This window comes from Pongo abelii, chromosome 16, assembly GCF_028885655.2.
Source record: "Pongo abelii isolate AG06213 chromosome 16, NHGRI_mPonAbe1-v2.0_pri, whole genome shotgun sequence".
NCBI lineage: Eukaryota > Metazoa > Chordata > Mammalia > Primates > Hominidae > Pongo > Pongo abelii.
In genome coordinates, this window is record NC_072001.2 from 58,355,000 (window position 1) to 58,370,816 (window position 15,817).

The 15,817-nt window shown below is 39.0% G+C and overlaps 2 protein-coding genes across 26 annotated transcripts in view; one reads left to right on the forward strand and one right to left on the reverse strand.

Moving 5' to 3' along the window:
• PIGB (phosphatidylinositol glycan anchor biosynthesis class B) overlaps nucleotides 1-13,917 on the forward strand; it is a 35,952-nt gene extending 22,035 nt beyond the window's left edge. For both annotated transcript variants that reach the window (XM_063716660.1, XM_009249856.4), the window contains 4 exons: nucleotides 424-488; nucleotides 9,356-9,569; nucleotides 13,067-13,247; nucleotides 13,555-13,917. In XM_063716660.1, the coding sequence (XP_063572730.1) occupies nucleotides 424-488; nucleotides 9,356-9,569; nucleotides 13,067-13,247; nucleotides 13,555-13,701 (607 nt within the window). In that variant the 3' untranslated portion in view covers nucleotides 13,702-13,917. The remainder of the gene's footprint in view (nucleotides 1-423; nucleotides 489-9,355; nucleotides 9,570-13,066; nucleotides 13,248-13,554) is intronic.
• Nucleotides 13,508-15,817, reverse strand: part of CCPG1 (cell cycle progression 1) — a 55,897-nt gene continuing 53,587 nt past the window's right edge. For 12 of the 24 annotated variants that reach the window (XM_054531519.2, XM_009249854.4, XM_063716654.1 and 9 more), the window contains one exon: nucleotides 13,508-14,672. In XM_054531519.2, the coding sequence (XP_054387494.1) occupies nucleotides 14,483-14,672 (190 nt within the window). In that variant the 3' untranslated portion in view covers nucleotides 13,508-14,482. The remainder of the gene's footprint in view (nucleotides 14,673-15,817) is intronic. The other 12 variants (XM_054531521.2, XM_024232378.3, XM_054531511.1 and 9 more) reach the window with 2 other exon arrangements.

The window sequence follows — 15,817 nt, forward strand, 5'->3', positions numbered from 1 at the left end:
GTGCTACTGCACTCCAGTCTGGGTGACAAAACAAGACCCTGTCTCAGTCAGTCAGTCAGTCAATACCACCAAAATTTTAAATTGAAGGACCACAGAAATACATTCTAAAATAAAAATGTATGTATCCTTATTCCAAATTTGACTAATTTTACTTACTTGGATTGAAATAGAAATCCCGTTGTTAGAATGTAACTGTACTTTGTAATTTCAAATTGACGTCATATTTTATGATTAGTTTTACCATATCATAATCACCTTATAAGTAAAAAATATGACTAATTCCTGAAGCAAGAAATTCAGTCTGAATACTTAAGAAAATAAATAGATCAAGTTAAATATGTTTTATATTAAATATATTACTTTCTCAATCTATCATATAACATGATAATTAATATTTTTAAATAATATTTCTTTTTATTATAGCATGTTGAGCCACAAAGAATTCAGGTTTATTTATCCAGTTTTACCATTCTGTATGGTGTTCTGTGGTAAGTACTTTTGTTTGTTATAGAAAATAAATTATATAGAAATAGTCCAAAGACAACACATCCTCATTAAACTATTTTTATTTTCAACTAGGTTTATAAGGAATTACTTAATTACAGATTAATTATATTACTGCAATATTCCCTTTTTGTAGTCCAAATATCTTTTTTCCTATATCCTCTAAAGTGAGATAAAAACATAAAGATCCTAGCCCAGTGCAGTGGTGTGCACTTATAATCCCAGCTACTCAGAAGCCTGAGGCAGGAGGATCACCTGAGCCCAGGAGTTTGAGACCAGCCTACCATATGGCAAGTCCTTCTTTCAAAAAACAGACCAAAAAAACCCTACATAAATATCCAATACCCAAAGCAGTTTTTGGTGGTGGTGTTTCTATTTGGTGATGTTGTTTCTCACTAAAAAGTAAAGTAACATGTCTGTTTTAGATTAGCTATTTTAAGTTTATGGTTAAACTGTAAAGGTCTTCATTTTCACAAAGGAAAAATGTATTTACTGCTGTTGAAACTAGTTTTTAATGCTTTTACACACAAAACATTTACACCTTTAAAACTCACTCTAAGGCATATGCAATTATTATTATTATTTTTTTAGACAGAGTCTCGCTCTGTTGCCCAGGCTGGAGTGCAGTGGCACGATCTTGGCTCACTGCAACCTCCACCTCCTGGGTTCAAGCAATTCTCCTGCCTCAGCCTCCTGAGTAGCTGGGATTACAGGCATCCGCCACCATGCCTGGCTAATTTTTATATTTTAAGTAGAGACAGGATTTCACCATGTTGGCCAGGCTGGTCTCAAACCCATGACCTCAGGTGATCCACCCACCTCAGCCTCCCAAAAGTGCTGAAATTGCAGGCGTGAGCCACCGCGCCCAGCCTGGCATATGCCATTTTTTAAGTAATTAACTCCTGATTTTACTCAGGCCTTTTCTCCATTTTTCCACAGTCTTAACATATATTTTTTTGTCACTTACAAAAATTCTTGTATGACTCAATTCAGGAAAATCTGGGTTTTTACGTTGGTTGGTTTGGAAAAATTACGAATTGAAACTTTATTAACTTCAAGTTTAATTTGGAATAAATGACTGTTGGCTTCCTTCAAATATTAAGACCTTAAAAAAAATCACTGCGTTGAGAGAGACGAAATGACTAGCCAACTGGAACTGGAGGCTGGAAAAAACCTAGGGAGTTACAGTTTTCAAACTTATTTTTTACTTAAAAAAAAAGAAAACCATTGAGTTAGGCAATGTTTGACCAAGTATACATCAACTCCTACAGATATGAGATGTATAATCTCTTCAATTTAAGAAGATAAACTTACAAATATAAAATCAAATATTAAAAATCTGTATTTTTGATACATCTGAAGTTCTGAAATCAAAGCCTCAGTCTGTCATTACAGTGTAACCATATACAAACGCAGGCACATACAAAAATTTAGACATCTAACAGCTATTTGGCAAGCCTTAAGAATAGCTGGTCCCATTTGCCAGAGGAAATCTGTTCATAAATCACTATTCAGATGTTAAATGGTTTCCGTTTTGTTGGGTTTTTTTACAGCCACTTGAGCGCGTATTATAATTAAATCAAGCATTGGCAGAGTACAGAGGCAAATGTTTTTGTGTGCCTGGAGGGGACGGGGAGGTTGGTTAGTAACTTGGTTTGATTTCTGTTTTCATAAACCAGATTCTTCCAGCATTCCTCCTCTGTGTCCTGTTTCTTTACCAAGTATTTACACAAAGATTGAGTTGTCTGAATCCTCATTCCCAGTCTAAAAGATTGAATCTTTAAGTGGCAAGATCCCTGTAACCAGGGCCTATTCCCAGTTTATTGAGATAAAATGGTGATGGGGGTAAAGAGAGCCCCTTCTAATAGGTAAGAATCATCCCTTCTTCCATCCTCTGTCTACTTAGAAGGATCCCTAAAAGACAGCGACCTAGAAAACCCCTTGATCTCATCACAGGATGCATTCTTTTCCTCCACACCCTACCTAAGGTTCTAGAGTGGGTCAAAAAACTCTGATTCCTAGGAGATTTGTACTTCCACTGTCAGAGCTCTTTAATGCCAAGAGGTTCTAACAGTAGGATCAATTCTGTCTAGTGATCTCACCTAGACAGAAATCTCTGGACATTTACAACAGTTCTCTTTGGAGCTCTTGATGTTTTAGTGACCCAGTTTGAATCTTTCCTAACTACTTGAAATCTTGAGTTATACCACAAATTTCAGCCTTATTCTGCTTTTGTGTGACTTGTTTTAACCTATTTTTATATAAACATGACAAGTCTGTCAGCCATTGCTGTGTAAAAGGCCACCTCAAAACTGTAGTGGCTTAGAACTCCATTTATTATTATTTACAGGTCTGCATTTGAACTGGGCAGTTCTCATCTCCACTGAGCTCACTTACACAAATGTGATCAGCTGCAGATTGGGTAGATAGCTCCATTGACCTAGGCTGGGCTCTCATGTCTGGGGTTCAGCTAGCTGTAGGCCAAGACTTCTCAGCTCTTCTGAGTTTTCTCTTCCTCCAACAGGCTAGCTAGGGCTTGTTCACTTGGCATAGGCCGGGTTCCAAGAGAGGGAGCAAATATACAAGGCCCTTTGAGACAAGGGCTTGGAATTTGCACAGTCACTTCCACCACATTCTTTTCCTGAAAGCAAGTCACTGGGCCAGGCCAGATTCAAGAGGTGGGGAAATAAATGCCAACCTCATAGTGGGATGGGACACAGGAAGAAAAATAATTGCAGCAGTTTTTTCAATCTACAGTAACTTCTCTTGCCTAATTTGAATTTCCCTTAGTCCTATAAAATAGGACTCAACTCTAGAAAATATATTTTGTGACTGGCTCTGATCTTTAGTGAATTGTTCAACAATGTGCCTCAGTTTCCTTATCTGTAAAAGAAGGGTGATATTTTAGCAACACTAATTCAATTCTTAGTTTGAATCTCTCATTTGTGCTGATAGAGTTCAGCACCCACTACTGATTCTGAGTTGAGTGTCTGCTTATCTGTTTTTACCACAGTGGCTAATATAGTCTTCTCTCTTACTGGGGCACTTTGTTTTTCCATATTCTTATCTTTTTTTTTTTTGAGACAGAGTCTCTCTCTGTCGCCCCTGCTGGAGTGCAGTGGCGCAATCTCAGCTCACTGCAACCTCCGCCTCCTGGGTTCAAGAGATTCTCCTGCCTCAGCCTCCAGAGTAGCTGGAATTACAGGCCCTTGCCACCACAGCCAGCTAATTTTTGTATTTTTAGTAGAGATGGGGCTTGACCAGGCTGGTGTCGAACTCCTGACCTCAGATCATCCATCTGCCTTGGCCTCCCAAAGTGCTGGGATTACGGCGTGAGCCACCACACCTGGCCCCATATTCTAATCTTTTTACCAAAATTGCATATGTACATTATTTCAGAAGACATTCCACAAGGAATTAAAAAAAAAAAAATTTTGCCCTGCTCTCCCTTCTATTTCCTCTCCCCAAAAACAATCACTTAAACATTCTTTCAGCTGGTTATTTTGGTTTTTATCTCAATATCTCTAAAACATTTATAATGCTGCTTAAAGGTCTTTGTTTTAGGCATTAACTATTGAATTCTATCGAAGATGGAAAGATGGCTTTACTTCCTTAACAAAATAGCAACATAAAATTCTTCCTGGCCAGCTGCCAGTGGCTGACGCCTGTAATCCTAGCACTTTGGGAGGCTGAGGTGGGTGGATCACCTGAGGTCAGGAGTTCAAGACCAGCCTGGCCAACAGGGTGAAACCCTATCTCTACTAAAAATACAAAAATTAGCTGGGTGTGGTGGCACGCACCTGTAATCCCAGCTACTCGGGAGGCTGAGACAGGAGAATCACTTGAACCCTGGAGGTGGAGGTTGCATTGAGCCGAGATCGGCACCACTGCACTCTAGCCTGGGAGACAGAGCGAGACTCTGTCTAAAAAAAAAAAATAATTCTTCTTGATACCTTCATCTGTGCCCAGTACCCTCATTATGGTTAATAGTTCAAAGTCTCTCTTTCCCAGCCCCATTCTACTGTATGTCCCAGTCCAGAATTGAACCACCTTTTGTTGTTCTCATCTAAACACTGAAACTAAGCTTTCTCAAAGAGTATTTAAAAATAGAAACAATAACTCAGATATCTCTCTAATTGGTAAAATGTGATAGGGATTTTTTTGCTTAACATTAGGCTTTCTGATAATTCTTGTCAAAACCAGGATGGAATCAGTAATGTACAGTCTCAGATACGCCCATCCTCTCTATTACCGTGAACCTTACCTTGGTAAGAAGGAATGTATTAGTGATTGCTGGAAAACATAGAGTGCCATGCTAGACATCCAAAATTTTAAAAGTGTGTATATCAAGCTAAATAATACGTGATGATTAAGAGATACGGTTTTATAAAGGAACCACCTCATGAAGTATCTTCTTATATGCTCAGGTTTTTAGATTTTATCCTGAAGAGTAGTCAACTGAGATATAATGGATTTTAAACATTTCTGTAACAGTAATCTGATGAACATGATCTTATAGGAGCCCAGTGTATTTTTTTATTATAAAAATAAATGCTGATGGTACAAAAATAATTAGTGTGTCATCCTCAAGTCATCTAGTCCCATTCCCCAGAGGTAACTATTGTTATCACTTTCTTAAGCAGTTCTTCCAGAAATTTTCTGTATACCCACTTTCAAGTATCTTTTTGTAGGCCCAGATAACAGGAGCAAATTAAGTATTTAGGGGTGATGTTTAGCATCCAGTTAGCAATGGGTTAAGTTACTATGTGAAAGGAAGGAACCTATACTTTAGTCACTGGGGTACACACAAAGTCTTAAATCTTCAGTGATTGGGATACACATCATTTACGTGGTGGGGATGATCACTTTCTGAAGCTAGGTCATTTGAGGGTGGATTATTTCAGTGACAACTCCATCTCCAAATTTGTGCGTGCCATTAGGTAGACTTACTGGATGTCACCTACTGGAGTCTTGTTCATTTGTTTTAAATATTGATGAAACAATACTAGTCTATAAGAAAACCATGGACCTTAGGCTTCTCTTGTGGTTCACTCAGTCTAGCACTGGAACTGGAAAATCTTTCTAACCCTTCCTTTAGCAATTCATTTCTGAAATCCCCTTTGGAAGCTTTCAGTGCCAGAAGGTTTAAAAACCCCTCAGAGGCTTTAAATTCAGGACTCTTGACTTATACTCTAAAGTTGGGTTCTTTTCTAACATGTGCACAAGTCATTTGATGATAACTGAAATTATAAAGATATTTTCTTTATATGTCAAATGCTTAGTAATGCTTATAGGATGCTAAACATGTAAATAAAGGCAGTTCTGGCTGGGCGCTGTGGCTCACGCCTGTAATCCCAGCACTTTGGGAGGCTGCAGCGGGCAGATCACCTGAGTTTGAGACCAGCCTGGCCAGCATGGTGAAACCCCATCTCTACTTAAAATACAAAAATTAGTCGGGCATGGCGGCAGGCACCTGTAATTCCAGCTACCCAGGAGGCTGAGGCAGGAGAATCACTTGAACCCAGGAGGTGGAGGTTGCAGTGAGCCGGTATCATGCCACTTGCACTCCTGCCTGGGCGAAAGAGCGAGAGTCCGTCTCAAAAAAATAACAATAATAATCATAAAGACAGTTCTATTTTAAATAAGGTTTTATCCCCAAACTTCATTTTTAAGTTGGAACCTGAAATATTTTTTTCTTAGAAATAATACTGTGACATGTAGTAAGTCTCCTAGAATATTCCACAAAAGCTCATCTGATCCATAACACTGTTGAAGACAACTTTGAATGGCAACTGTTTCAGTATCCACTGTCCCCAAGAAAACTAAGCTATCACCTGACTCTCTCTGGCAGTGTTCAGCTGTTCCTTCTCTTCCCAGCATTTTCTTTATATTACTTCTCTAAGTAATATGGAGATTCAGTTCTCACTAAAATGATCCATCCTAAAATGAGCTAAGCTCAGAGAGTTAAAATCACCATCATGTAAGGCAAGCATTACCTAGCTTAAGAGACGCTCTGTCTCACCAGTACTGAAGATGCTGGAAACACAAGCATGTTATCTTCCAGCATTCTACCCAGAGTGCTATTTTCACAGTCTTGATCACCAAGTATTCCCATTTTGTGTCACCCACCTGTACTGTTGTATTCCTAGTGCCATTTTTTTTTTTTTGAGACGGCATCTCGCTCTGTCACCAGGCTGGAGTGCAGTGGCACGATCTCAACTCACTGCAACCTATGCCTGCCGGGTTCAAGTGATTCTGCTGCTTCAGCCTGCCTCAGCTGGGACTACAGGCACACGCCTCCACACCCAGCTAATTTCTGTATTTTTAGTAGAGATGGGGTTTCACGATGTTGGCCAGGATGGTCTCGATCTCTTCACCTCGTGATCTGCCCACCTTGGCCTCCCAAAGTGCTGGGATTACAGGCGTGAGCCACCGCCCCCGGCCTTGAATGAACAAATTATTAATAAGTGAATCACTTTACACATGCTCACCTTATAAGTATCTTCAAATAATTGAGAACAAATTGTATTCTAGGGCCTTGCTGTAGGATGGGCTTGCTGTAGTTTGGACGTTTGTCCCCTAAACCTTATGTTGAAATTTGATCCCCACTGTTGGAGGTGAGGCCTAATGGGAGGTGCTTCGATCATGGGGGTGGAGCCTTCATGAATGGCTTGGCACCATCCTGGGGTAATAATTGAGTTCTCCTTATATTAGGTTCCATGAGAGTTCCCCCGAGTGCTGGCTGTAAAAAAGAGCCTGGCACCTTCCACTTTCTTGCTTCTGCTCTCTCACCATGTGATCTCTGCACAAACTGACTCCCCTTCACCTCTGCCATGAGTGGAAGCAGCCTGAAGCCCTCACCAGTGGATGCTTCTTGTACAACCTGCAGGACCATGAGCCAAGTAAATATAAATTAGCCAGCCTCAGGTATTCCATTATCGCAGTACAGACAAAGACAAGGCTTTAATGTAGCTTTTTGTATTTGAGCCTACTAAAATAGATGTTGTTTTAGCCTACCAACCCAAGTTAAGTGCTTCAACTTATATTTGGGGATCTGCTGTGTCTGTGATTGGGGTTATTACAGATGGTTGAACTTTTAGAATCCTATTTTTTTATTTATTTTGAGACAGTTTCACTCTGTTGCCCAGGCTGGAGTGCAGTGGCGTGATCTCGGCTCACTGCAACCTCTGACACCACGCCCGGCTAATTTTTATATTTTAGTAGAGATGGGGTTTCACCTCTGTTGGCCAGGCTGGTCTTGAACTCCTGACCTCAAGTGATCTGCCTGCCTTGGCCTCCCAAAGTACTGGGATTACAGGTGTGAGCTACCGCACCTGGCCCTATTTTATTCATTTTTATTTTCGTAGAGACAGGGTGTCACCCAGGCTGGAGTGCAGTGGCGTGGTCATAGCTCACTGTGCCCTCAAACTCATGAGCACAGGTGAACCTCCTGCCTCAGCCTTCCCAGTAGCTGGATCTACAGGTGCGCACTATCACGCCTGGCTAATTTTTTTTATTTTAAATGGAGTCTCACTATGTTGCCCAGGCTGGTCTTGAACTCCTGGCCTCAAGCAATCCTCTCATCTCAGCTATTTTATTTCAAATAAAGCTAATTCTAATTATCATTCCTTTTAGTAGGTTCCTCATTTTACCATTTCAAACATCTTATAAATGTAGATTTAAGTGATAGGCTTAGTTTTCTTAATCTTGCTACATTTTTCACCACACCACTTTTCAGATTATTCTTTAATCAGAACTATTTCAAGTAGATTAAAAAGTACTAGGTGACATGGATATGTGATATTCCAACTCATGAGGTATGAACTGTGGATGTTATTAACATATTCATAGGAGGAACAAAATAAAAAACACTGCCTTGGTCCCATTGAGTATTGTACTAACATTTTGGGCAAACCAAGGTTTGGATGAAGAATACCCAAGTTCAAAAAGAACTATTATCTAGTTCTATAAAAAGAGTGTATGTAAATTATGAACAAAATGTCATGCTTACTAATAAGCTTAATCTTTTCCAGTGGAAAGGCCTGTTCTTGGTATTCTCAGTAGATCCTAATATGTCCATTAATAGTGGCTGTTGCTGAAGAAAAGGACTATCAGAGGGGAGAGAGACTTTTACTTATCCTTTTATACCCGTCTATTCATTCTACTTGGCTTTTTCCTTTGGGTTTTTTGTTTTGTTTTGCCCCACAGAATAATCCCTTTCATAAATCAAAAAAGAAAAATTGTTCAGCATCTCCAAATTGCCTGACTGTAGTGGGAAAACAAAATTTCCCGCTGTTGTGGGAAAAAAAAAAGTAAGACATAGCACCTTTTCTTCCACTCATATACTTATGGAAAATCTCCCAGGTGCCCAATGGCTTATTTTCCTACGAGGACACATTATTGAAACTCGTATTACATACTAAAATACCAATTATTAGTGCTTGGGAGATTAAAGAGGTAGGGTAAATGGAATAATTAAAAGTCCTATTTATTTAGCAACTACTATGTACCAGGGCAGTCACTGGACATTTTTTCTAACAGTTGAATAAGGTACTATTATCCCAATGATCAGCAAAGTAAAACAACTTGTGCTAGAACTGGAATTCAAATCTGGACCTGTTGGACTCCATAACCATAATCTTTCCACTATACTTCAGTACCTTTTACTAGAAAAAGTCAAGACCTAGATGACAATAGTGAATGGTCAGAGATATGACTTATTGCTTATTTCTTATTTGTCTATAACAGTATTACAGTTTTTGCTATTTCCATTAAAAATTACAGATGTATTTGCAGTTAACATAACAAAAGATTGTCAGTGTTAAGGTTCAATATGTCTATCTTCATATAGGATACTCATTAACCCACCTGAAAACATGGAAGAAACCAGCTCTAAGTTTCCTGTTTTTATCAAATTTGTTCCTCGCCCTTTATACTGGTTTAGTTCATCAACGAGGTACTCTTGATGTCATGAGTCATATTCAAAAAGTTTGTTACAACAATCCCAGTGAATCTTCAGCTTCAATATTCATAATGATGCCTTGCCACTCTACTCCTTATTACAGGTAATAAAAGATGTTCCACTATATGCTGTTAAGAAACTGAAACTGACTACTTTAAAATTCCCTTTCAGATTCCTGGATTTGAATTAATTGGTCATTGATCAAATGATAAATTTTAAATTCCCACTTATATTTATCACTGATGGATTTTAAAAACCACTTGAACTGTGTCAAAGAAAATGTTTTAAATAAACTTTTTCTTTTTTTTTTTGAGATGGAGTCTGCTCTGTTGCCCAGGCTGGAGTGCAGTGGCACAATCTCGGCTCACTGCGAGTTCCGCCTCCCGGATTCACGCCATTCTCCTGCCTCAGCCTCCCGAGTAGCTGGGACCACAGGTGCCTGCCACCACGCCCGGCTAATTTTTTCTATTTTTAGTAGAGATGGAGTTTCACCGTGTTAGCCAGGGTAGTCTCGATCTCCTGACCTTGTGATCCACCCGCCTCGGCCTCCCAAAGTGCTGGGATTACAGGCGTGAGCCACAGCGCTCGGCCGTAAACTTTATTATTCTTTAAAAAAATTTACTTACATTTAATTCTGATTTAAATCAGTATAAAACAATTTGTAGGTATCTGATAGTCTTCTTAGTAAACTCATGTATTACTTACCTTACTACAAATCTCTGTGATACATCTTTACACAATTTGAATTAATCTTAAAACACAATTTGAATTAATCTTAAAACATGGATTTTAGGCCGGGTGCGGTGGCTCACACCCGGGTTCAAGCGATTCTCCTGCCTCAGCCTCCTGAGTAGCTAAGATCACAGGCATGTGCCACCACGCCCGGCTAATTTTGTATTTTTATTAGAGACGGGGTTTCTCCATGTTGGTCAGGCTGATCTCGAACTCCCGACCTCAGGTGATCCACCCACCTCAGCCTCCCCAAAGCGCTGGGATTATAGGCGTGAGCCACCATGCCCAGTCTTAAACTAGATTTTTAATCTCTTTGGACATCAGCTGTCTCGCCTGTAAAAATTAGGGAATGCGACTAGATGATATTCTAATGCTTGAATTAAGTGTTTCTGGGAAATATACTAAAATTGCCTCAAGTATGTATGGCCTTTAAAAAGACGTCCATTTGGTCCTGTGCTTGTATTTCAGGCAGCTGTATTAGTTACCAATTACCCAGTAATGGTACAGGGGCAAAGGAGCCAGATTTCCCACAGAAAATTATATACCAGGCTGGGCGTGGTGGCTCACGCCTGTAATCCTAGCACTTTGTGAGGCTGAGGTGGGCAGACTGCCTGAGCTCAGGAGCTTGAGACTAGCCTGGGCCACATGGTGAACCCCTGACTCTACTAAAATACAAAAAAAAAATTAGCCAGGTGTTGTGGCACATGCCTGTAGTCCTAGCTACTCGGGAGGCGGAGGTTGCAGTGAGCTGAGGTCGTACCACTGCACTCCAACCTGGGCGACAGAGCGAGACTCTGCCTAAAAATAAATAAATAAATACATAAAATCTATAACTATTTAACTCAATCTGGCTTTAAACAATCTGGAGTTAATGTCTCCTATGCACGTTCAACTAATTTAATCACTGTGGTTATCATTTTAGGGGAATTTAACACTTGGAATACTCCTATTTAACTAATCATTAATGCCAGTAATTAATATACAGTTTAGAAAAATGGAGATCCTAGCAAAAACCACAGGCTAAATGGAAGACATCAAGTATCCTTTCAACTTGAGGATTCCCTACTATATGTATATGTGGCTGAAAAAGGGACATTCTTTCTCCGTGCTCACATTAGGGATAATACTGCGGAGAACAGGAATCCTAGAGGTACCAAGATGTTCTTTATACTTAATTATAATCAGTTGATGTCTTAGGCTTTGAATAGTTCACCAAGTTCTCCACACCTTTTCAAAGCACACAAGAGAGGAAAGTCTGATGCCTATTTTGCATCAGACTTGGAAGTAGAGAGCAACATATGTCCATTGATTAACATCCAAATAAGTAATGGCTTTACTGTGGTGTAGAAAGACTAGAGTAGGTCGGCAGCTTTTTCTGAGGAATTTCTGCTTCCCTTTGAAACAAGACCTTCATTTCCAATAAATAAGTCACTATTAGGTCTTGTGTACATTTAATTTGTATGCATTTCATAAATAAAACCTCCTGCATAATTATTAACTTCATTTCTAACTGGAAATTTTAAATGTTTGTATCAGTGAGGTTTAATTTTTCCTAAGGCAATTATAAACATGGCTTTTTGCATGACCTAAGTAACTGGCTTAAATTGTCATAACTGGTATTAGAAATGAATCCATCTTTTTTATACTCTAATCTTTTTTTTGTTTTTGAGACAGACTCTTGCTCTGTTGCCCAGGCTGGAGTGCAGTGGCGTATGATCTCAGCTCACTGCAACCTCCGTCTTCTGGGTTCAAGAAATTGTCCTGCCTCAGCCTTCTGAGTAGCTGGAACTACAGGCACATGCCACCACGCCCAGCTAATTTTTGTACTTTTAGTAGACACAGGGTTTCACCATGTTGGCCAGGCTGGTCTTGAACTCCTGACCTCCAGTGATCCACATGCCTCGGCCTCCCAAAAAGTTCTGGGATTACAGGCATAAGCCACTGTGCCCGGCCTACTCTAGTCTTTCTATGCCACAGTAAAACCATTACTTATTTGGATGTTAATCAATGGACATATGTTGCTCTCTACTTCTCAATCTTACATAAATATATAAGGGGAAAAAAAAAAAAAAAACACTTCAAACTTGCCATGTGGCTGGGCGTGCTGGCTCACACCTGTAATCCCAGCACTTTGGAAGGCCGAGGCGGGTGGATCACCTGAGGTTAGGAGTTCAGGACCAGCCTGGCCAACATGGTAAAACCCCATCTCTACTAAAAAATACAAAAATCAGCCAGGTGTGGTTGGCAGGCGCCTATAATCCCAGCTACTCGGGAGGCTGAGACAGGAGAATTGCTGGGAGGTGGAGGTTGCAGTGAGCCGAGATTGCGCCATTGCACTCCAGCCTGGGTGACGACAGCAAAACTCTTGTCTCCAAAAAAAAAAAAAAAAAAAAAAAAACTTGCCATGTAAGCATGTGATCCATCCCCTATCAGAGCAGAAAGGGAAGAGAGAAAGAATCCTTTCTGATTATGACCACAGTTTCCTACTTTATCAAATACACCTATGGAGAATTACTCTCCTATTAAGTTAACTTACCTGGTCCTGAGGACCATTTATGTTTCTGGAACAGAATACCAGTGCTACAGAATGTTTAGTCCCCCTACTGACCTACTTCCCTCCTTGAAATGGACTTCTATGCATTAGTTTGGGCTTATAGGTTATACTGCTGTTGCTGCATAGGTACATGGTATGAGAATCATGTTCTTTATCTTTAAGAAAATGAGTTAAAGGCTTGCTTCTTCACTTAACTGCAACACAGTTTACGGATTCAGATTTCACATTTTGCTAAGTATAAATGACATATCTTAAGACTAATGAAAACTTTCATGTTTTACTTGTATTTATTATGGTAACTTTTCTTTTCATAGCCATGTTCACTGCCCACTTCCCATGAGATTTCTCCAGTGTCCCCCAGACCTGACTGGAAAAAGTCACTATCTTGATGAAGCAGATGTATTTTACCTAAATCCCTTAAACTGGTTACATAGAGAGTTTCATGATGATGCATCATTGCCTACTCACTTGATCACCTTCAGCATTTTGGAAGAGGTAAGTAAACATGAAAAAGAGGAAAACTCAGTATTTTAATTTTACCCCAAGTTTAGGAAACCCTCGGGTAAATAGATAATATAACCTTTTTACGGTCTGTTTCAACCCACATTTCATAATTAGTCTTTTCTCCAGTCAAAATCAGCCCCAGTTCTGTAACTATCAAGGTATTTTACTTCCTATAAGTTAATTTTTTCATTAAGCAAAAAGTTGTAGAGAGCAATTAGAATAGGCAATTCTAAAATTGACTGAAACAGTACTCAGCAAAATGTAGCCTTTATTTACTTAAACATTTATTTGCTTCTAGGAAATAAGCGCTTTCCTAATTTCAAGCAATTATAACAGAACTGCTGTTTTCTTCCACACTCACTTGCCGGAGGGTCGAATTGGAAGTCACGTATATGTCTATGAACGGAAGTTAAAAGGGAAATTCAACACGAAGATGAAATTCTGAACTTTCCGAGATAAATTAACTTTGCTGGGTGGAAATATTCAGATGCTGCTTAAATACTTCGGTAAACACTGGGTAAGATTCATGGAACTTAGAAAAAAGCTGTATGAACTGCTTTACCAAATATCACTACTGAGGAAATGTATACAATACCACATAGTATAAAATTACATGTTAATACAATGCTAGATTTTAAATAAAGACCTTTAGTTTTCCTCATGGTGTAGTTTTATTGTTTCTTCCACGATATTCAGATGTGCAAAAAATTTCACATGAAAACAAGTCAGCAAGCTCCTAAGAGGGCAGCAAATTCTTCACAAGTCAGAGGGCTCTTGAACCCACAAAAAGACAAGAAGTGAGTGTAAGATTATAAAATGTTAATGATGAAATTCCAGAACAATGTACTTTTCTCAAGCTTTGCTGCAAATTTAACCCAAACATCAGTGTTAATTACACTTTGTCATGTATGATTGAGCTTGCTTTAAGCTCTTACACTGAAAGGAAGTCTCATTCATGCACAAAATCTGTTGCATGCCTGGCTTCCTTAATAAAACTACAGTTGAACATTTCCAGTGTCAAAAAAAATTCAATGAAGCTACACGAAAATGCAGGTTAGTAGGCTTTTAACTAATGCTTCTGAGTAATAATATAAAGTTATCAAACTGATACTCAGAAACAAAAGAAAAGACACTGTCATCTTGGTAATTTCATTAGTTTCAATACCAAACATTATACAAAGCATATATTTTTCTTTTACAGTTGTCTAATTTAACTCAATTGTGAATCAGTATTGAGGATCAAAAGGTAATTGCCCCAATTCTATTTCAAGATTTGCCATTTGTCTTCCATTAGTGCGACCATATTTATGCCATTTACCTTCCCTTTTATAAGGCTGTGGCTGAAGGTGCTTCTGCTCTTGTTTTCGATGCCTGGAGTTTTCAATATTTACCATACGTTGCTTTTTATCAGGTCGACTGAAAGCAGTAAACACATTTTTCATCTATGTTAGAGTTCAATGTATTTAAATTTAAAACAATTTTAAATGTTTTCTCCATTAATCTATTATCTGAACACTGAAAAAAGATACTAAATATCTGAATTACAATCCTAGTATATCCATATAAAAATAAAGGAGTCTGTATTAGTTTTTTTGTCCTATAGAAAGAAAAAATAGACAATAACTCTACTGGCAAAAAGGGGAAACACTCAAAAGATAACAAAGAAATGTGACAATAAAATAATGAGATGTGTTTCCATTATTTTTCCTCCTTTCCTATAAAAATCAGTCCCTCCCCGTTGGCGTTATCACTCAGCAGAAATACATACACATCTCTCACAAACAAAGCAAAACAAAAGTCTCAACTTTCTCTTAACAGCAAAAGCTCACAACACCTACACCGCTTTCCTCAATGTCTACGATCAGGCTTCCGTCACTACTTCACTGGAAGTCCATACTGTCATCCCCTGGCCACCCAGTTTCCAAGCCAAGAAAACATTTTCCGCACATCAACTTTTTAAAAAGCGTGACACATTTATTCCTTTTACTTGAGATGGCTTTTGGATTTTCATGGTATCACTCCCCACTCTTGTCCTTAGCCTTCCCTACAACCCCATAGATGTTGGTGCTCTCCCAGGAGTCTGATAAATATACAGTCTCGGCAAAAGAGATGACCATAGAACTGCCAACTAACCCTCTCCACTTGAATATCAGTAGTTACCTCCAAACACAATTCTCATCTCCAATTACCCTTGCCCCAAACCTTGAATTCCCTATCTCAGTGGTACTACTATCCAACAAATGACCCAACCCAGAAATCTAGAAGTCAATGTTACTTTCTACTTTTCCTTCACAAGAAATATCAATGTTACTATTTTCCAAATGTTTTCTGCTTTCCTCTCCTACTACTATTGTCCCAGTTTAGATGCTCATCAGCTCATGTCTGTATTGTATTGACCACCTTCTAGCTTCACACCTTTCCCATCAATCCTCTAGGCTGCTACCAATACATTAGTCCCGCCTTATCCACGGCTTTACTTTCTGTGATTGAGGTTTCGGTTACCTGTGGTCAACTGTGGTCTGAAAATGTTAAATAGAAAATTTCAGAAATAATTCATCAGT